Here is a 21667-nt window from a genome sequence, read left to right on the forward strand (position 1 = left end):
AACCACCCGGCACGAGGTTTCGTCTACGTGACAGAACCTTGCTGGCTGATGCCGGGTGGTGGAGTGCTCAACGACATATCTACAACTCACAAGCGAGATCTGACCCCCCCAAAAGAGAAAACCTTTATTCGTGAATAACTCGGCGTTCAACTCAAAACAGGAAACTTAAATCTCGACTTGAAGCTTTCGCGACTGCAGGGATTCACACTCTTTGGTTCTTTTGGTAAAGTCACCACGTAGAAGGGAAACAATAAAATAAAAAAATAAAAAATATAAAACAATAAGATAATTCTATTGCTTTATATTTTTATTATTTTATAGTTTCCCTTCTACGTGGTGACTTTACCGAAAGAACCAAGAATAAAAAGTAAAATGTTTATTTCTACCGACGTGACTTTACCGAAAGGACCAAAGAGTAAGGAAACTTAAACTGAGATGGTTGGATATTTCTTCGTTCGGACGGCCCTTCCCTTCCTAGAGGCGGCCTTGACCTCTCCTTGTTCTTCTCCGGAATCTCCTACTTCGTCTGCCGCCGCCGCCACTTCGTATTTCTTGCCGAGCTGCACTTGGGGGTTTTTGCTCACGGCCACCGCGGCCGAGCGTAAGGCCGGAGTCTCCCGCCGTCCTCCCTCTCCGCCTCCCCCACCTCTCCCTGCTCCGCTCTCCCCGTATCCCCGCGTTGCCCTGGCCCGTCGGGGTGGTGGGGAAACCGTCAGCTCCAGCCGCCGCTGTATCGCGCGCAGGTAACCTTGCAGCTGCGACGCAGCCGCCGGCGTTATCGCCACCTGCCGGGGGGCGGCCTCCTCCGTCTCGGCCGCGCGACGAGGAGGAGGCGGAGGAGGAGGATCGCCGTTCGCAATCCTGTTCATGGCAACGACAGTAGCAGTGGGAACGGCACGTTTTGAGCGTCAGGGAGGAAGCCCGTACCCTTTCTGGCAATAAAGCACGAGTTGTGTTCAGATGTTGGAACGCCAAATAGAAACCTTTTGCATGGAATCAAGTTCACATTAACCACACGCAGCACTTGTGTGGTGGGTTCCATTTAGGCGCACACTAGAACTGGAGGCAACAGGTAACTCTCAACAGGATGACGACATAGGGCGGTAACCACCGCTCCCAACTTAGCTAATTATATTACCGGACCAGGACAGCTCAACACGCTGCCTGGTCCACTAGCGGAGACCGGAGACCGAGGACCTTAGATGGCGGCTTCATTCCCAGAGTTGACCCAGCAGCCCCGCTCCCACCCGGGACTTGGTTTATAACTGTGTGGCCGGCTCTGCCCTTGGCCACGCCCCCTTCCAGATCCTTCCGGGAGGGGGCGTGGCCGGCTCTGCCCTTGGCCACGCCCCCTTCCAGATCCTTCCGGGATGGACCCTGAGTCCTTATCACGTAACCCTCACGTCCCCCCTTGCCCCCTCGTCCAGTCACGTGCCCTCTCGGGTTCACCCAGGATATCATGTCCTGACCCGACCTCAGCGACACCCGGACCCTGCCCTCTAGTGAGCCATTCCGTGCCGTGCTCACTCTGGTACCATAGAGCGGCACCACGCATACAGCACCACTCTTCACTCGCTACTGTCGCTACAGAGTAGTGACACCATTTATGTCGCTACACTTGTGGTGAACATGCAAACAAACATGCTCTGGTAGTATATGATGCATTGTCTTTGAAACTGATTGGTCCACACCAGGGAGAGCTATCTTTAGAGCCTAGCCTCAAACAGTGTTAGACCAGAGGATGCCAAAAGGCGAACAGCACAGACACAATGCCACTATCAGCACATTGAGAGCTCATTGTGAGCAGCTACATCATGTGCAGCTACATCATGGGAGGTCCCATGGTGACGTCGAATTTGTTATCGGTGAAAACAAACGGCATCCCACGCGATAGCCGCGGTCAAAAAATAAATAGCGGAAGACATTTCCGCGTTCGATATTTCGAGGCTTACCTCGCGTGATATATTTTTGCTCCTCTCCCCAATGACTTCAAGTAGGAATCTGCAGAAGTGCGGGCACGCAGCGCGCCCTCCCGTCGAACGAGGGCACTGGCTAAGTAATGAACGTGTCAGCAGCGACGACGCACGTCCAGTTTCAAGTACCGCGTGAAGGAAGCCGAGTGACAGCGGAGGGAGTTAGTGACATGGGTTAGCAGCAGTAGCAGCTGTAGAACATTACCGCTGAAGGCCTACGAGATAGAAGTGTCTAGGGCCTACAAGAACCTTAATCTGGCCCTGACTGAAGGCCTACGAGATAGAAGTATCTAGGGCCTACAAGAACCTTAATCCAGCCCTTACTGAAGGCCTATGAGACAGAAGTGTCTAGGGCCTACAATAAACCTCAATCCGGCCCTGACTGAAGGCCTACGAGATATAAGTGTCTAGGGCCTACAAGAACCTTAATCCAGCCGTGACTGAAGGCCTACGAGATAGAAGTGTCTAGGGCCTACAAGAACCTTAATCCGGCCCTGACTGAAGGCCTACGAAATATAAGTGTCTAGGGCCTACAATAAACCTCAATCCAGCCCTGACTGAAGGCCTACGAGATATAAGTGTCTAGGGCCTACAAGAACCTTAATCTGGCCCTGACTGAAGGCCTACGAGATAGAAGTGTCAAGGCCCTACAAGAACCTTAATCTGGCCCTGACTGAAGGCCTACGAGACAGAAGTGTCTAGGGCCTACAAGAACCTTAATCCAGCCCTGACCGTTGCTGGCGCTTGGCTCGGCTGCCTGGCAACAAGTCAGCTCGGCCAGGTCGAGAGCCAGGCTGAGGCCGCCCACGGCGTACATCACGTACAGGAAGACGGTCTTCTCCGTGGGCCTCGACACGAAGCAGTCGACGCGGTGGCGGCAAGGGTGGCGGCGGGGGCACTCGAAGCGGGGGATCACCTCCAAGCCGTACATCACGTACTGGCCCAGAAGGAAGCCCACTTCGGCCACCGTGCGCAGGACGAGCTGCAGCGTGTACGCCCACATGAGGCCGTCGGCCGGGATCGCGCGGCGCCCGTCGTGCCATCTGTGGTCGTTCTTCTTGACCTCGCCAGCCTCGTCGGCAAACTCCCCTCCTTTCTCCGCTTGGACATTCTCCTCGGCTTGCTCGGTCCGTCGGTGCTTTTTGTGGCCGGTCGAGCCTTCTGACCTGCGGATAACGACGCGGGAATGAAAGTTTAAAAATATCCTTCTCACCAAAACAAAGAGTGGAATTAAGGTTTTTTTTTTGGGGAGGGGGGGCCTTCATCGTCATTATCATCATCACGATTATCGTCATCGTCGTAACTCTACTAGACCTCTGTATCCTGTGTATGGCGAAGGCGAGGTAGAGAATGCTGGGCGCCGCCACGGTGATAATCTGAAAAATCCAGAAGCGCACGTAGGAGAGGGGAGCGAAGGAGTCGTAGCAGACGTTTGTGCAGCCCGGCTGTTGCGAGTTGCACATGAACGAGCTCTGCTCGTCGTGGTAGATGGATTCGCCCGCCGCGATAGTCAGCATGATGCGCAAGATCAGGAACGTGGTGAGCCAGAGCTTGCCCAGGTACGTCGAGTGCAGAGATATCTCCTCCAACAGACGGGTCAGGAAGCTCCAGCTCATTGCGACCGCCGGCTCACCAAAAGCGTTGCCCGCCTGAGAATTCCAGAAGAGAGACGCGGATTTAGACGGCGCGTTGGCCGGCCGCGCGTCAACCAATGTCGCACGTTGGGCACCGCATTCAGCTCGAGACACCGTCGATCGTCATCGATTATCCGTCACCACACGATTATCATCCGACATTATCCAGCGGTCCTGGGCCGATCTGGCGAAACTGGCAAAGCCGCTCCAAAGGCCGTAGTAAACCAGTCCCGGCGATCGGCACCATTGTGCAGCGTGACCAAAAAAAAGCGTAGCCGCACTTGTGTTAGAGGATGTCTCACCCGTCCTCACACACTCTGGTGTTAAACCGGAGCCGGTCATGAGCACACTGGGCAGATGTGAGAAACTCTGCACTCTCGCCACAACTGAGCACTATTAATTCAGCAGTGCATAGTGACTGTGGTGGTCCGTGCTATTACTACAGCAGTGCATAGTGTGGTGGTACCTGCTTTCCCTGCAGCAGTGCATGCATACTGTGGTGTAAGCTGCTATGATTAGAGCAGGGCAAGCGAAAGTGGTGGTACCTGCTATGATTAGAGTAGTACATGCTGACTCTATAGCAGTATTAATGGACTGTACAGTAGTACATGCTGACTCTATAGCATTAGATATCGACTCTACAGTAGTACATGCTGACTGTATAGCAGTATTAATGGACTGTACAGTAGTACATGCTGACTGTATAGCAGTAGATATCGACTCTACAGTATTAATAGTGATTCTATAGCAGTATTAATAGTGACTCTATAGCAGTATTAATAGTGACTCTATAGCAGTATTAATAGTGACTCTATAGCAGTATTAATAGTGACTCGATAACAGTATTAATAGTCACTCTATCGCATTATTAATAGTGACTCTATAACAGTATTAATATTCACTCTATAGCAGTATTAATAGTCCCTCTATAGCGGTATTTATAGTGACTCTATAACAGTATTAATAGTGACTCTATAGCAGTATCAATAGTCACTCTACAGCAGTATTAATAGTGACTCTATAGCAGTATTAATAGTGACTCTATAGCAGTATTAATAGTGACTCTATAGCAGTATTAATAGTCACTCTATAGCAGTATCAATAGTCACTCTATAGCAGTATTAATAGTGACTCTATAGCAGTATTAATAGTGACTCGATAACAGTATTAATAGTCACTCTATCGCATTATTAATAGTGACTCTATAACAGTATTAATATTCACTCTATAGCAGTATTAATAGTCCCTCTATAGCGGTATTTATAGTGACTCTATAACAGTATTAATAGTGACTCTATAGCAGTATCAATAGTCACTCTACAGCAGTATTAATAGTGACTCTATAGCAGTATTAATAGTGACTCTATAGCAGTATTAATAGTGACTCTATAGCAGTATTAATAGTCACTCTATAGCAGTATCAATAGTCACTCTATAGCAGTATTAATAGTGACTCTATAGCAGTATTAATAGTGACTCTATAGCAGTATTAATAGTGACTCTATAGCAGTATTAATAGTGACTCTATAACAGTATTAATAGTGACTCTATAACAGTATTAATAGTGACTCTATAACAGTATTAATAGTGACTCTATAGCAGTATTAATAGTGACTCTATAACAGCATTAATAGTGACTCTATAGCAGTATTAATAGTCACTGTATAACAGTATTAATAGTGACTCTATAACAGTATTAATAGTCACTCTATAGCAGTAATAATAGTAACTCTATAACAGTATTAATAGTGACTATAACAGCATTAATAGTGACTCTATAACAGTATTAATAGTGACTCTATAACAGTATTATTAGTGACTATAGCAGTATTAATAGTGACTATAACAGTATCAATAGGGACTCTATAGCAGTATTAATAGTGACTCTATAACAGTATTAATAGTGACTCTATAACAGTATTAATAGTGACTCTATAACAGTATATTTAGTGACTCTATAACAGTATATTTAGTGACTCTATAGCACAAAGTACTCACGTGACACAGTGACGCGATGTGGCCGTGAGGTCGACCGAACGCGCATCACGTGGCAGGGTCCGCCCCCCCCCACGTGGCAGGGTCCTCCCCCACGTGGCAGGGTCCGCCCCCACGTGGCAGGGTCGTGTGCCCATAGGTGGTAGTGGATGTGAAAGACCCAACGCAGATCTCCGGGTTTGATAATCCGTGGGGTTACTCGCCCCCACCATAGTAATGTGGAGTTTCCACCACTGGTTCAGGGCTGTAAACAGCCCCCCCCCCGCCTCGCCCATACCTCCCCCCCCCCCACAAAACCAAGACCCCATTGAACCCCTCCCCCACACTGTCCACTCGCTCCAATTCCCACCTCCCCGTCCTACCAGACCCATCCTCACTACCTCCCTGTGATCCTTCCTAATGACCCCACAATCTTTTCATTAATCAGTCGCGACCCAGTCGCTAGGGTCCACGGTGTCCGCTCGCCACGAGCTACAATTTGCCCGGGGCTTCGATTCTCTCTGCATGCGTCGATGATCCGGCATCATAATTGTTCACCCGGCATAAAACATCCAGCCCGCATCTTTCTGTGCGCCCTGGTGGCTACAAGTCACGTGCCACCTAACTGGTACCTATTTTATCGACCACTCCCACCGAGGGATGATGATAGGCTGAGTCAACACCACCCCCTCTCCAGAGCAGGACTTGAACCTGGCCGGGCTTACGATTTTAATGACGCAGCAGAGTGGCGGCAGTCGACCTGGGCACTGAGTCACTTAGCCAGGAGCTGAACTCACCGTATCCGATACAAAGTGGAGGGGGTGCGGCGGTGGGCGGTGGGGGGTGGGGGGGAAGCCGAACTTGGCCGATCCCATCTCTAAATGTAAATCGTGACCACCGAGACCCATTGTCGGGCAGGGCACTGCCAGCCCCCCCCCCACAACGTCCAGCGGGGTGGTACAGTCCGGGTGAGTCACCAAGCCCCGCCCACGCGCCGCCAGTCGCTCGCTCCGACCGCGCGCGCGGTCGGTAATTGTCGCGGGGCGCTCCACCTGGAGTTGCCACCTGTCCCGGTTTCTCTTCCTGGTAAGTTCGCGTTTGCCGACGTCCGGGGAAGTCTCGAATCCTTTCCCGGGATATTGGAAGTCCAGGGTCAGCTGTATCAGCAACAATAATAATAATCTCGACTTGAAGTTTTCGTGACTGCAGGGATCCACACTCTTAGTTTCTTTCAGTAAAGTGACGTAGCAGGTATAAGATAAAATGTTGTTTTAATTTAAATTATTTTATTACCTACTTGACTTTACCGAGATACCCATAGAGCGGCTCTCTGTTGATTGGTTGATGAACACGATTGTACTGTTCAAAATAAAACCTCAACCAAAATCTTCAAAAATTTAAACTACCGTATTCAACCAACCTTCACTTGATGTACTTGCAGTGTATAATAGTTTAAAACTTACAGGAATTGTAACTATTGATATATTGATAGATTTGAGCCGATTTCATAACTAAACATTAAATGTATCAGAGACCGAATGGTTAAACACTGTGTTTTGATCTTTTTTCCTTTGCATTCATTAACATTAAAAGGCATTAATCTTATAATTTGTTTTATGCAGTGTTTAAATTGGCCATACTATATATACTTCAAAATGTATTTGTACAAAAAAACGCCTTTGCACTGGCTGCTGTGTGCATTTAATCCACGTAAAAACAAATCAGCATTAGCCACTCATAACAGATTTGTAACTCGTACAGCAAGCGTAGTCATTACCTGGACCTTAATGAACCACATTAAACCAATCTATTTCGAGCAATATTAAATCACCGAGGGAGTACTCCCAAAGAAATTAAGATGCCTGGCAATGTCATTATTATTCTTGGTTCTTTCGGTAAAAGTCACGTAGAAGGGAAACACCTGATGATGACTGCTCGTGTTGCAGTCGAAACTTCGTGAGAATTTTATTGTTTTATATTTTTATTATTTTATTGTTTCCCTTCTACGTGCAGGTGACTTTACCGAAAGAACCAAGAATATGAATCCCTGCAGTCACGAAAGCTTTAAATCAAAATGTCATTATTGTTAAGTACTCACCTTTAACCTTTGCGAGTGGCGTGGCATAGCGCTGCCTACGACGCCACTACTGACGCCTGCAGGCCACGGTAGAAACTTGAGAGGGGGACATCTCGGCTAAAAGTCACAGAGGGTGCCAATCGGGAAGGGCGCTCGCAGGTTCCAGAAGGAGGGCGTGGCCGGGGAGGGGCGTGGCCTCGCTGAGAGTCCAGGAGGGGCCCCTGTGTGGGACCTCGTGGCTGTTGCTGGGAAGTGGGATGATTGCCCGTCGTGCTACTCACGTCCATCGTCGTCACCATCTCGCCGTCGCCTCCGAGAGAGAGACACAGGGATAGAGAAAGGGACAGACAGAGAGAGAGACACACAGGGATAGAGAAAGAGACAGACAGAGAGAGAGACACAGGGATAGAGAAAGGGACAGAGACACAGAGAGACACAGGGATAGAGAAAGAGACAGACAGAGATAGACACAGAGAGAGACACAGGGATAGAGAAAGAGACAGAGAGAGAGAGACAGGGGTAGAGAAAGGGACAGACAGAGAGAGAGACACAGGGATAGAGAAAGGGACAGACAGAGAGAGAGACACAGAGAGAGACACAGGGATAGAGAAAAGGACAGACAGAGAGAGACACAGAGAGAGACACAGAGATAGAGAAAGAGACATACAGAGAGAGACACAGGGATAGAGAAAGAGACAGACAGAGAGACACAGAGAGAGACACAGGGATAGAGAAAGAGACAGACAGAGAGAGACACAGGGATAGAGAAAGAGACAGACAGAGAGAGACACAGGGATAGAGAAAGAGACAGACAGAGAGAGAGACACAGAGAGAGACACAGGGATAGAGAAAGAGACAGAGAGAGACACAGAGAGAGACACAGGGATAGAGAAAGAGACAGACAGAGAGACACAGAGAGAGAGAGGCAGACACATAGAGAGACAGAGAGAGACAGAAACAGAGACTCAGCAGGCCAAGTGTTACTAAGTAGACGTCACGAGCTGGCGTGTGTAGTAGTAGTAGTACTGTGTAGTAGTAGTACTGTGTAGTAGTGCTGTGTAGTAGTACTGTGTAGTAATAGTACTGTGTAGTAGTACTGTGTAATAGCACTGTGTAGTAGTACTGTGTAGTAGTAGTACTGTGTAGTAGTAGTACTGTGTAGTAGTACTGTGTAATAGTACTGTGTAGTAGTACTGTGTAGTAGTAGTACTGTGTAGTAGTACTGTGTAATAGTACTGTGTAGTAGTACTGTGTAGTAGTAGTACTGTGTAATAGTACTGTGTAGTAGTACTGTGTAGTAATAGTACTGTGTAGTAGTAGTACTGTGTAGTAGTAGTACTGTGTAGTAGTACTGTGTAGTAGTACTGTGTAGTAATAGTACTGTGTAGTAGTACTGTGTAGTAGTACTGTGTAGTAGTAGTACTGTGTAGTAATACTGTGTAGTAGTAGTACTGTGTAGTAGTACTCTGTAGTAATAGTACTGTGTAGTAGTACTGTGTAGTAGTAGTACTGTGTAGTAATCGTACTGTGTAGTAGTAGTACTGTGTAGTAGTACTGTGTAGTAGTAGTACTGTGTAGTAATAGTACTATGTAGTAGTAGTACTGGGTAGTAGCACTGTGTAGTAGTAGTACTGTGTAGTAGTACTGTGTAGTAGTAGTACTGTGTAGTAATAGTACTGTGTAGTAGTAGTACTGTGTAGTAGTAGTACTGTGTAGTAGTACTGTGTAGTAGTGCTGTGTAGTAATAGTACTGTGTAGTAGTACTGTGTAGTAGTACTGTGTAATAGTAGTACTGTGTAGTAGTACTGTGTAGTAGTAGTACTGTGTAGTAGTACTGTGTAGTAGTAGTACTGTGTAGTAGTAGTACTGTGTAGTAATAGTACTGTGTAGTAGTACTGTGTAGTAGTAGTAGTACTGTGTAGTAGTAGTACTGTGTAGTAGTGATGTGTAGTAGTACTGTGTAGTAGTAGTACTGTGTAATAGTACTGTGTAGTAGTAGTACTGTGTAATAGTACTGTGTAGTAGTAGTACTGTGTAGTAGTACTGTGTAATAGTACTGTGTAGTAGTAGTACTGTGTAGTAGTAGTACTGTGTAGTAGTAGTACTGTGTCCTACTACCACTATAATGTAAAGTCTCCTGTATGAGTTTAAGGGGAGACGCAGCAAAAGTAGCAGCAGGAGATGTTTCATCTCTCTCTTTCGATGTCCCTCTCTCATCTCTTCCCATCTCACCCCCTCTCTCCCCACGGCTCTCCGTCGCTGAATCAACGCCAAGAAGGCCCCAGCGTGCTCCTCACTCCTCGCTTGGAGCTGTCCCTGGTGCGGACAGTTTATATACACGTAATATACAGTTTATATATACATAATATACAGTTCATATATACATAATATACACTTTATATATACATAATATACAGTTTATGTATACACACAAAAAACAGTTTAGATTACGCATAATCATCATACATCACCTCACAATAATTTTAATTTCACCACGTAAGGCCCCACACTCACAGAGACCCATGCTTACAAAGACCCACGGAGACTCATACCCACAGAAACCCACACTCATAGAGACCCACTGCTACCCACAGAGACCCATACCCACAGAAACCCACACTCATAGAGACCCACTGCTACCCACAGAGACCCATGCTCACAAATGCCCACACTCATATAGACCCACTGCTACCCACAGAGGCCCATACCCACAGAAACCCACACTCATAGAGACCCACTGCTACCCACAGAGACCCATACCCACAGAAACCCACACTCATAGAGACCCACTGCTACCCACAGAGACCCATACCCACAGAAACCCACACTCATAGAGACCCACTGCTACCCACAGAGACCCATACCCACAGAAACCCACACTCATAGAGACCCACTGCTACCCACAGAGACCCATACCCACAGAAACCCACACTCATAGAGACCCACTGCTACCCACAGAGACCCATACCCACAGAGACGCACACTCATAGAGACCCACTGCTACCCACAGAGACCCATACCCACAGAAACCCACACTCATAGAGACCCACTGCTACCCACAGAGACCCATACCCACAGAGACCCACACTCATAGAGACCCACTGCGACCCACAGAGACTCATACCCACAGAAACCCACACTCATAGAGACCCACTGCTACCCACAGAGACCCATACCCACAGAAACCCACACTCATAGAGACCCACTGCTACCCACAGAGACCCATACCCACAGAAACCCACACTCATAGAGACCCACTGCTACCCACAGAGACCCATACCCACAGAAACCCACACTCATAGAGACCCACTGCTACCCACAGAGACCCATACCCACAGAAACCCACACTCATAGAGACCCACTGCAACCCACAGAGACCCATTCCCACAGAAACCCACACTCATAGAGACCCACTGCTACCCACAGAGACTCATACCCACAGAAACCCACACTCATAGAGACCCACTGCTACCCACAGAGACCCATACCCACAGAAACCCACACTCATAGAGACCCACTGCTACCCACAGAGACCCATACCCACAGAAACCCACACTCATAGAGACCCACTGCAACCCACAGAGACCCATTCCCACAGAAACCCACACTCATAGAGACCCACTGCTACCCACAGAGACTCATACCCACAGAAACCCACACTCATAGAGACCCACTGCTACCCACAGAGACCCATACCCACAGAAACCCACACTCATAGAGACCCACTGCTACCCAGAGACCCATACCCACAGAAACCCACACTCATAGAGACCCACTGCTACCCACAGAGACCCATACCCACAGAAACCCACACTTATAGAGACCCACTGCTACCCACAGAGACAGATACCCACAGAAACCCACACTCATAGAGACCCACTGCTACCCACAGAGACCCATGCTCACAAATGCCCACACTCATAGAGACCCACTGCTACCCACAGAGACCCATATCCACAGAAACCCACACTCATAGAGACCCACTGCTACCCACAGAGACCCATTCCCACAGAAACCCACACTCATAGAGACCCACTGCTACCCACAGAGACCCATATCCACAGAAACCCACACTCATAGAGACCCACTGCTACCCACAGAGACCCATACCCACATAAACCCACACTCATAGAGACCCACTGCTACCCAGAGACCCATACCCACAGAAACCCACACTCATAGAGACCCACTGCTACCCACAGAGACCCATACCCACAGAAACCCACACTTATAGAGACCCACTGCTACCCACAGAGACAGATACCCACAGAAACCCACACTCATAGAGACCCACTGCTACCCACAGAGACCCATGCTCACAAATGCCCACACTCATAGAGACCCACTGCTACCCACAGAGACCCATATCCACAGAAACCCACACTCATAGAGACCCACTGCTACCCACAGAGACCCATTCCCACAGAAACCCACACTCATAGAGACCCACTGCTACCCACAGAGACCCATATCCACAGAAACCCACACTCATAGAGACCCACTGCTACCCACAGAGACCCATACCCACAGAAACCCACACTCATAGAGACACACTGCTACCCACAGAGACCCATGCTCACAAATGTCCACACTCATAGAGACCCACTGCTACCCACAGAGACCCATATCCACAGAAACCCACACTCATAGACACCCACTGCTACCTACAGAGACCCATACCCACAGAAACCCACACTCATAGACACCCACTGCTACCCACAGAGACCCATACCCACAGAAACCCACACTCATAAAGACCCACTGCTACCCACAGAGACGCATTCCCACAGAAACCCACACTCATAGAGACCCATTACTACCCACAGAGACCCATATCCACAGAAACCCACACTCATAGAGACCCATTACTACCCACAGAGACCCATACCCACAGAAACCCACACTCATAGAGACCCACTGCTACCCACAGAGACTCATTCCCACAGAAACTCACACTCATAGAGACCAGGGACGTGCGGTCAGGGGAGGCAAGGGAGGCAGAGCCTCACCTGTGATACTCCAATGAAAACAGCTGTTACGAAAAGTAAAAATAAAGAATAATCCAATAAAATAAATATTAAGATTTTTCCACTGATGTGTGTTATGAATGTAATTTCTGTACGATTCCAATCATTTTTAGAGTCAAAATCGCCAAATTTGCGGAGCTCCGCTGCAAATACAGGAAGAGACGAGAGGTGAGACAGCGACGAGCTCAGCCTCCCCTCTGATTGCGCAACCCCTCAGTAACTGGATGGAGCGTGGGCAAAAAGCACGTGCTTGTTACTATCTCAGTATGTCACCAATGTAATGTTTGTAGACCCCTTCATTTCATGTCCTCGCCTTCCATACTCCAGGTAACTTATTTCACGTGTATGTATAAAGATATGTAGGGCCGCTGGTCTCGTCGTGAAACTGCAATGAAAAAGCACCAGGGGAGGCAGCTCTCACATCTGCCTCACTGAGGGGGACGTGTCTAACACGCCCCCTCAGTGAGGCCACGCCCACATCAGTGAGGCCACGCCCCCCTCAGTGTGTGAATCTGGCTCTGACACCAGCCAGTGCCTCCCCCAGCCATTGACCTCACCGCACGTCACTGATAGAGACCCACGGAGAGCCACAGAAACCAGCACACTCACAGAGACCTACAGAGACCCACGCAGAGGTGACGGTGTTGGAGGCGATGACGGCCGCGATGGTTGCTGTGACGGCACAGGAGGGGCCGAGCAAGAATCCGACCGGTGACAACCGCCGGCCATGGAGAGGGGCCGAGGTCGAGGAGGAGAAGTCAACCGCGGGAGGATCTCCGACATCTCGGACAGGCTAAGGCAGCTGATTGACGCCGACAGGGGGCAGCAGCGGCCGCCGGACAGGGAGGGCCGGGGGCGGGGGGTCAGCAGCGGGGCCGGAGGCGACAGGGAGTCGAGGAGGGACTCACGGGTGAGGCAGAGGGAGACGGTGGAGCAGGCGAGGGTTGCGATGGAGCGCGAGGTGTTCTTGAGGGAACAGTTCTCGCGGCATCGGAGTTCTGTCGAGAGGCGACGGGAGCTACAGGAGCTCGCCAGCCGGGGGCGGAACGTCCACTTCAACCCGACGGAGGAGGCGTGGAGACACGCCGGGGGGGGCACGGCGGGGCGCGGGGGGAGAGGTGGAGGGAGCAGAGTTGGGGGAGGGGGGGTTATAGAGGAGGCGGAGGGAGGAGGGGTGGGTGGAGCGGGGGGAGGGGTGGAGAGAGGGGGAGGAGGAGGGAGGGCGGAGGGAAGGGGTGCAGGGGGGGGCGGGGAGAGGGGTCGGAGGGGGCGTGAGTGGATGGAGCGACTGCGACAGGCAATGACGCTGAGATGGAACCCGTATCATCAGTTTGGGAGGGGGGGGTCAGGAGGGACGAGCAGTGGGTGAGGGAGATAGGGAGGGAAGAGAGGGGTGGGAGGGAGGGGAGGGGTGGAAGGGAGGGAGGGGAGGAGGGAGGGGAGAGAGGGGTGGGAGGGAAGGGGGGAGGGAGGAAGGGGAGGATGGAGGGGGGTGTGTGCGGCCTGCTCCAAGCGTCTCAGCATCGCACCGTGCGGGGGTGGTGGGTGGTGTCAAAATGCCTCCAAGTGTCCCCAGGTCTCCACGTGGAACCCTGGGGAGGTTTCCGTCTTTTTGCGTTCGAGCCTCGGACGTGGAGTTGTTGTAGACATGTTGGGCTGAGTCGGCCCCCAACCAGGGATTGAACTGGTGTCCTTCCTCGTTTGATGGTTATCGTTTGTTTGTGGACGTTAATTATTTTGACATTAGGTTTAAAGTTACCTTTGCCGAATGCCACAATTGACACTGGGCGTGCGTTCATTAAAAGCGGTTCGAAATGTGTGGAGGATCGAACTGAATTACCTTATACAGGCTGTGTTTATCTATAGTGGGTATTACATCTGGGTGAAAGGATCCACCAGGGAAGCCTCTGAAACGTTCCTGAAGGTTCCAAGAGGGGCGTGGCCAGAGGCGGGGCTTAGCCTCCGTGGAGCGTTTATAAGCCGGGGGCACAGCAACGTTAGGGGTCGGTGTTGAAGATCGAGAGGAGCTCCCCATAGCTGCTGCTGCCCCGCCATCTCCACCGGCCACGTGGCGTCGAGACCTCCAGCCGCTCAGCCGCTCCCCAGCGCGCCGTCAGCCGGCGGCGTGTTGGTGAGTGGGTTTATGGCCACATGGCGCTTACCCCGCTCACCCCACTCACCAACACGCCGCCATCAGCCGGCGGCGTGTTGGTGAGCGGGGTGAGCGCGGGTGGACATCCGCAGAGAGAGAGAGGAACAAGTCTGTGCGAATATTTATTAATAAACAAACTTCAAGTCTTTACCGTGTCGGAGCCACTCATTACATGGATATAAAAATTGTGTGCAGTGCAAGGGGCATGTCCCCGCAGCTGTATGAAATACACTACACTACACACTACTACACTATACACTACAATACACACTAGTGCTGTGCTAGTACACTACACTATACACTACACACTAGTGCTGTGCTAGTACACTACACTATACACTAAACTACTCTACACTATATTACACACTACACTACACACTAGTGCTGTGCTAGTACACTACACTATACAATACACTACACACTACACACTAGTGCTGTGCTAGTACAATACACTACACACTAGTGCTGTGCTAGTACACTACACTATACACTAAACTACTCTACACTAAATTTCGATTTAAAGCTTTCGTGACTGCAATGATTCATCTTCTTTGGTTCTTTCGGTAAAGTCACAGCGCTCCAGCGCTGTCCTACCAGACAGTCTCGCCCCTTCACCTGATGAAGGCCGCTTGTGTTGTGGCCGAAACGTCGTGAGAATATTGTTGTGTTATTTTATTTTATCAATTTATTATTTTATTCTCATTCTACGTGACTTTACTCTACACTACACTATACACTACACTAGTGCTGTGCTAGTACACTACACTATACACTAAACTACTCTACACTACACTATACACTACACTAGCGCTGTGCTAGTACACTACACTATACACTACACACTAGTGCTGTGCTAGTACACTGCACTATACACTACACTACTCTACACTACACTATACACTATTATACATTACACTATACACTACACTAGCGCTGTGCTAGTACACTACACTATACACTACACACTAGTGCTGTGCTAGTACACTGCACTATACACTACACTACTCTACACTACACTATACACTATTATACACTACACTATACACTACACTACACACTCGTGCTGTGCTAGTACACTATACTATACACTACTCTACACTACACACATGCTGTGCTAGTACACTATACTCTACACTATACACTACACTATACACTACACTATACACTACACTACTCTACACTACAGACTCGTGCTGTGCTAGTACACTACACTATACACTACACACTAGTGCTGTGATAGTACACTACACTATACACTACACTATACATTGCACTATACACTACACTACACACTAGTGCAGTGCTAGTACACTACACTATACACTACACTATACACTACACTATACACTACACTACACACTAGTGCAGTGCTAGTACACTACACTATACACTACACTACTCTACACTACACTATACACTACACTATACACTACACTACACCCTAGTGCTGTGCTAGTACACTACACTATACCCTACACAATACACTACACTACACAATAGTGTTGTGCTAGTACACTACACTATACACTACACTACACACTAGTGCTGTGCTAGTAAACTACACTATACACTACACTGCACATTAGTGCTGTGCTAGTACAATACACTATACACTAAACTACTCTACACTATGCACTACTATACACTGCACTATACACTACACTATACACTACACTACACACTAGTGCTTTGCTAGTACACTACACTATACACTACACTATACACTACACTATACACTACACACTAGTGCTGTGTTAGTACACTACACTATACACTACACTCTACACTATACACTAGTGCTGTGCTAGTACACTACACTATACACTACACTATACACTACACACTAGTGCTGTGCTAGTACCATACACTATACACTACACTACACACTACTATACACTACAATATACACTACACTACACACTACACGCTAGTGCTGTGCTAGTACACTACTATATACACTACACTATACACTACTATATACACTACACTATACACTACTATATACACTACACTATACACTACTATATACACTGCACTATACACTACACACTACAATATACACTACACTATACACTACACGCTAATGCTGTGCTAGTACACTACTATATACACTACACTATACACTACTATATACACTACACTATACACTACTATATACACTACACTATACACTACTATATACACTACACTATACACTACTATATACACTACACTATACACTACTATATACACTACACTATACACTTGTGCTGTGCTAGTGACGAATTGGCACGTTCTGTTTACGTGACAACCCTTACTAGTTGGCTGTGTCGGGTGGTGGCGGGTTTTAACGACACAACATTTATATATTTACGCGATGAAACCCAAAAAACTTCTATTATGGATTCACTACGTTATAAGCAACATATTTGCACTCATAAGTCGCTTGCGTACTCGGTGTTTCGTATCGAATCTCATCTCAAACAATCGAAGGGTGCCCCTAAGTGGCAGCTGCCCCTGTGTGGCACAAGGTGGCCCTACACCCGCCTGCACGTGGCATGAGTCTGTCGGTAAGGGGGCGATCATTGACGCGTCATCTCCCTTGTGGAGATTCTGGATAATGTCTGGAATTAACCACAATTTTGACCGTGACACCAACACGCAATGACCCGTGCGTTTTGAGTGACACAATACTGTTTTACATCCGCTGTTAAGCAGACTGCGCATATTGTGGTGAATGTTACTGGGGTAGCCAGGTGTGCCTGTCGGGTTTGAACCTTAAACCTCTGCAACAAATAGAGAATGCGCTGCCATATTCCTGGTTCTTTCGGTAAAGTCACGTAGATAGAAAACAAAAAATAAACAAAATGAAAGATAAAAATTCTAAATTAACATTTTTATAAAATTAGTAACAAATAAAAATAATAAATTGAAAATAATAAATTGATGAAAAGATGCCATGGGTCGACTGACTGAGATGACTGGCCAATGCACCATCTGTGCCCCCCACTACACACACAGTGTCCACACACACAGTGCACACACACACAGTGTACACACACACAGTGTACACACACACACAGTACACACACACAGTGTACACACACAGTGTATACACAGTGTACACACAGAGTGGACACACACAGTGTACACACACACAGTGTACACACAGTGTACACACACACAGTGTACACACAGAGTGGACACACACACACAGTGCACACACACACAGTGTACACACACACAGTGTACACACCGTGTACACACACACAGTGTACACACAGAGTGGACACACACAGTGTACACACGCAGTGTACACACACAGTCTACACTGCGTGTGTACACTGTGTGTGTGTACACTGTGTGTGTGTACACACACAGTGTACACACACACAGTGTACACACATACAGTGTACACACAGAGTGGACACACACAGTGTACACACTCACAGTGTACACACACAGTGTACACACACACAGACTGTTGGGGCAAGTGCTGTTAGCGAGCACCTAACACAAATACAAAGATCCCCAGTATAGCCTTAACAGACTGTTGGGGCAAGTGCTGTTAGCACCCAACACAAAGACAAAGATCCCCCGTATAACCTGAGCAGACTGTTAGGGCAAGTGCTGTTAGCGAGCACCTAACACAAAGACAAAGATCCCCCGTATAACCTGAGCAGACTGTTAGGGCAAGTGCTGTTAGTGAGCACCTAACACAAAGACAATGATCCCCCATGTAGCCTGAACAGACTGTTGGGGCAAGTGTTGTTAGCACCCAACACAAAGAGAAAGATCCCCCGTGTAGCCTTGAACAGACTGTGAATTAAAAAATATTAAAAATATCACAAAGTCGTGATTTTTGTATACATATCACGACGTCGTTATTTTTTTATTCACTTTATTTCACATATAAGCAAGGACAAACGATCATGCAACTTCGTCTTGCAGAGGAGAGGGGTGAAGTGTTGCTGGGTGCTGACCGACAGCGTCGCTGAAAGTTTTATTCTACATTTACCCTGATATTTTGAGTTGCTTTCCAGAGTCAAGGATTTTGATGAGCGATAAGAGTTGCGAGAAGCTGAGGGCCGCGGCGCGAATACAATTGGTGAGTTCTGAGAGTGAGTGAGGAGCTGCGAGCAGAATCGTGCGCCGCCCGGAGAGAAAGACAAAGGCGGTCGGGCGTGGTGCTGGCCACCCACCCCCTCGTGTGCCGTGCCGGTCTTCATAGGTGCTGCTCGCTAACAGCACTTGCTCCTACAGTCTGTTAAGGCTATACGGGGGATCTTTGTCTTTTGTGTGTGTGACTGCCGCGCGCCAAAGCACTATCTCGGATGATGCCAAAAACAAACACCCCACTCACCCACCCAACCAGCCCTGTATATATGTGTGTGTGTATATATGTGTGTGTATATGTGTGTGTGTATACAGTGAGGGAAAAAACTATTTGATGCCCTGCTGATTTTGTAGGTTTGCCCACTGACAAAGAAATGATCAGTCTATAATTTTAATGGTAGGTTTATTTGAACAGTGAGAGACAGAATAACAACAACAAAATCCAGAAAAACGCATTTCAAAAATGTTATAAATTGATGTGCATTTTAATGAGGGAATTAAGTATTTGATCCCTCTGCAAAACATGATTTAGTACTTGGTGGCAAAACCCTTGTTGGCAATCACAGAGGTCAGACGTTTCTTGTAGTTGGCCACCAGGTTTGTACACATCTCAGGATCGATTTTGGATTTCAGTCCTTCACGTTGTAGTGTGTTACCAATTGTTTTTTTGGTGACTATGGTCCCAGCTGCCTTGAGATCATTGACAAGATCCTCCCGTGTAGTTCTGGGCTGATTCCTCACCGTTCTCATGATCATTGCAACTCCACGAGGTGAGATCTTGCATGGAGCCCCAGGCCGAGGGAGATTGACAGTTCTTTTGTGTTTCTTCCATTTGCGAATAATCGCACCAACTGTTGTCACCTTCTCACGAAGCTGCTTGGCAATGGTCTTGTAGCCCATTCCAGCCTTGTGTAGGTCTACAATCTTGTCCCTGACATCCTTGGAGAGCTCTTTGGTCTTAGCCATGGTGGAGAGTTTGGAATCTGATTGATTGATTGCTTCTGTGGACAGGTGTCTTTTATACAGGTAACAAGCTGAGATTAGGAGCACTCCCTTTAAGAGTGTGCTCCTAATCTCAGCTCGTTACCTGTATAAAAGACATCTGGGAGCCAGAAATCTTTCTGATTGAGAGGGGGTCAAATACTTATTTTCCTCATTAAAATGCAAATCAATTTATAACATTTTTGACATGCGTTTTTCTAGATTTTCTTGTTGTTATTCTGTCGCTCACTGTTCAAATAAACCTACCATTAAAATTATAGACTGATCATTTCTTTGTGAGTGGGCAAACGTACAAAATCAGCAGGGGATCAAATACTTTCTTCCCTCACTGTATTTGTGTGTGTGTATGTATATGTGTGTGTGGGGAGCGGTAGTGTAGCGGTTAGCGCTACGCTGCACTATGAACCTGGCGACGCGGGTTCGATTCCCGCTCACGGCCAACACCAGTGACGATTATCTGAACCGGTCCCGGGCCTCCCCTAGGTCGACTCAGCCTCAAATGAGTACCTTGTGTGGTGTGTAAACATTGCCACTCGGGAGACAAAGGCGGTCGGGCGTGGTGCTGGCCACCCACCCCCTCGTGTACCGTTCCGGCCTTCATAGGTGCTCGCTAACAGCACTTGACCCTACAGTCTGTTAAGGCTACAAGGGGGATCTTTGTCGTTGTGTGTATACGCCGATGTTGACTCTAGACGTGAGTACTGGGCAATGCATCCCAGGAATGTGAAACTTTAATCCACACAACTCGGCGGAAACCATCGCCTATTTGCCAGAGCTTAAGCCACCCCTTGCTAAGGGGCGTGTTGAGTCAACAGGGCTGAGTCAACAACTTCGCCTCCTGAGCCCTGAACAAAGACGCTGGCTGTAGTCAAGTCGCGTGCTGGCTGGCTTTTTACTGGACTGCTGCTGCTGCTGCTCCACCATTGCTGTGGCTGTGTTGCTGCCACTGACACCTCCTCAGCCAAGCCCTATCATCCTCACCTCCTCCTCCGCCTGTGTGGGTGAGTGAGAGCAAGAATGAAATTGCAGTTCATATAGGTAGGCTAAGAATTTACCCTGGTGTTTACTTTACATTTTACCGAGCAATACAGTATTGTAATTAATCAATACATACAGTGTATAGTTTATACAGTACGCTACTGTAAATTGCTGTGTTTTGCTAAATTATCAGCATTCTTTAAGACTCCTGGGTAGGCTAAGGCCATCTTCGACTTACGATATTTTTTGACCTACGATGGGGTTCGTCGTAACGCATCTCCGTCGTAAGTCGGGGACTACCATGTACATTTAATCGATGTACAGATAATTTATACATTTTTAAAAGTGTATTGTCTTCCTTTTCTTCACGTTGAACGTATCGTGTCTTTGTAGTGATTGTCCTCATGTTCTGACCCCGTGCCCTTCCTCGACGTTTGTGTAAGAGAGCTTCATAGCTCGTCGGGGTGAAAACCTTCATCTGTATTTCTAAAACACCTCCAGGATACTTGCCGACGAGGCAGAAAGCTGAAATTGGCTTCCCAGACAGCTTTTAGTACACAAACAACAGGGAGAAAACCCGAACACCGCGTGAGATTGTACTCAACACGCTTTTATTGAACTCACTCTGTTGTTGTTGTGTCCTCAAATCTTGTAACTCAATTTTAACCCACTTCCAAATGTGGTATCGACTGCAAACTTAGTATACTTGTGTCATACTGATGACAATACGATATTCAATCATTAAAAATATATTT

At 47.9% G+C, this 21667-nt stretch overlaps 1 protein-coding gene and 1 long non-coding RNA gene across 3 annotated transcripts; one reads left to right on the forward strand and one right to left on the reverse strand.

Moving 5' to 3' along the window:
* Nucleotides 1-98: 98 nt before the first annotated feature.
* On the reverse strand, nucleotides 99-6397 carry LOC142910661 (gap junction gamma-1 protein-like). Of its 2 annotated transcripts, none has more exons than XM_076060029.1 (4): nucleotides 6307-6397; nucleotides 3288-3622; nucleotides 2798-3139; nucleotides 99-861 (listed from the first exon to the last, which is right to left on the reverse strand). In XM_076060029.1, exons 2-4 carry the CDS (start codon nucleotides 3587-3589, stop codon nucleotides 426-428), a joined length of 1080 nt encoding a protein of 359 aa, XP_075916144.1. In that variant the 5' UTR covers nucleotides 3590-3622; nucleotides 6307-6397; the 3' UTR covers nucleotides 99-425. The 2 variants fall into 2 exon arrangements, with proteins under 2 accessions (XP_075916144.1, XP_075916143.1); XM_076060028.1 differs by lacking the exon at nucleotides 6307-6397 and adding an exon at nucleotides 5606-5692.
* A 156-nt stretch (nucleotides 6398-6553) lies between these two features.
* LOC142910662 (uncharacterized) lies at nucleotides 6554-13540 on the forward strand. The gene is made up of 3 exons (XR_012933057.1): nucleotides 6554-6667; nucleotides 9934-9998; nucleotides 13372-13540. It is a non-coding gene; the product is annotated as an uncharacterized LOC142910662 (long non-coding RNA).
* The last annotated feature ends 8127 nt before the right edge of the window (nucleotides 13541-21667 follow it).

Source organism: Petromyzon marinus, unplaced genomic scaffold (genome assembly GCF_048934315.1).
Source record: "Petromyzon marinus isolate PM22_M1 ecotype Great Lakes invasive population unplaced genomic scaffold, UKy_Petmar_22M1.pri1.0 PM_G_Scaffold_15, whole genome shotgun sequence".
Lineage (NCBI taxonomy): Eukaryota > Metazoa > Chordata > Hyperoartia > Petromyzontiformes > Petromyzontidae > Petromyzon > Petromyzon marinus.

Excerpts from the sequence above, each read along its gene's own strand:
- LOC142910661 (XM_076060029.1), bottom strand. The coding sequence starts at position 3,589 with ATGAGCTGGAGCTTCCTGACCCGTCTGTTGGAGGAGATATCTCTGCAC. Across the intron at positions 3,140-3,287 it reads GCCATACACAGGATACAGAG|GTCAGAAGGCTCGACCGGCC; the intron begins GTCTAGTAGAGT and ends CGTTATCCGCAG. Across the intron at positions 862-2,797 it reads ACGGAGAAGACCGTCTTCCT|GATTGCGAACGGCGATCCTC; the intron begins GTACGTGATGTA and ends TGCCATGAACAG.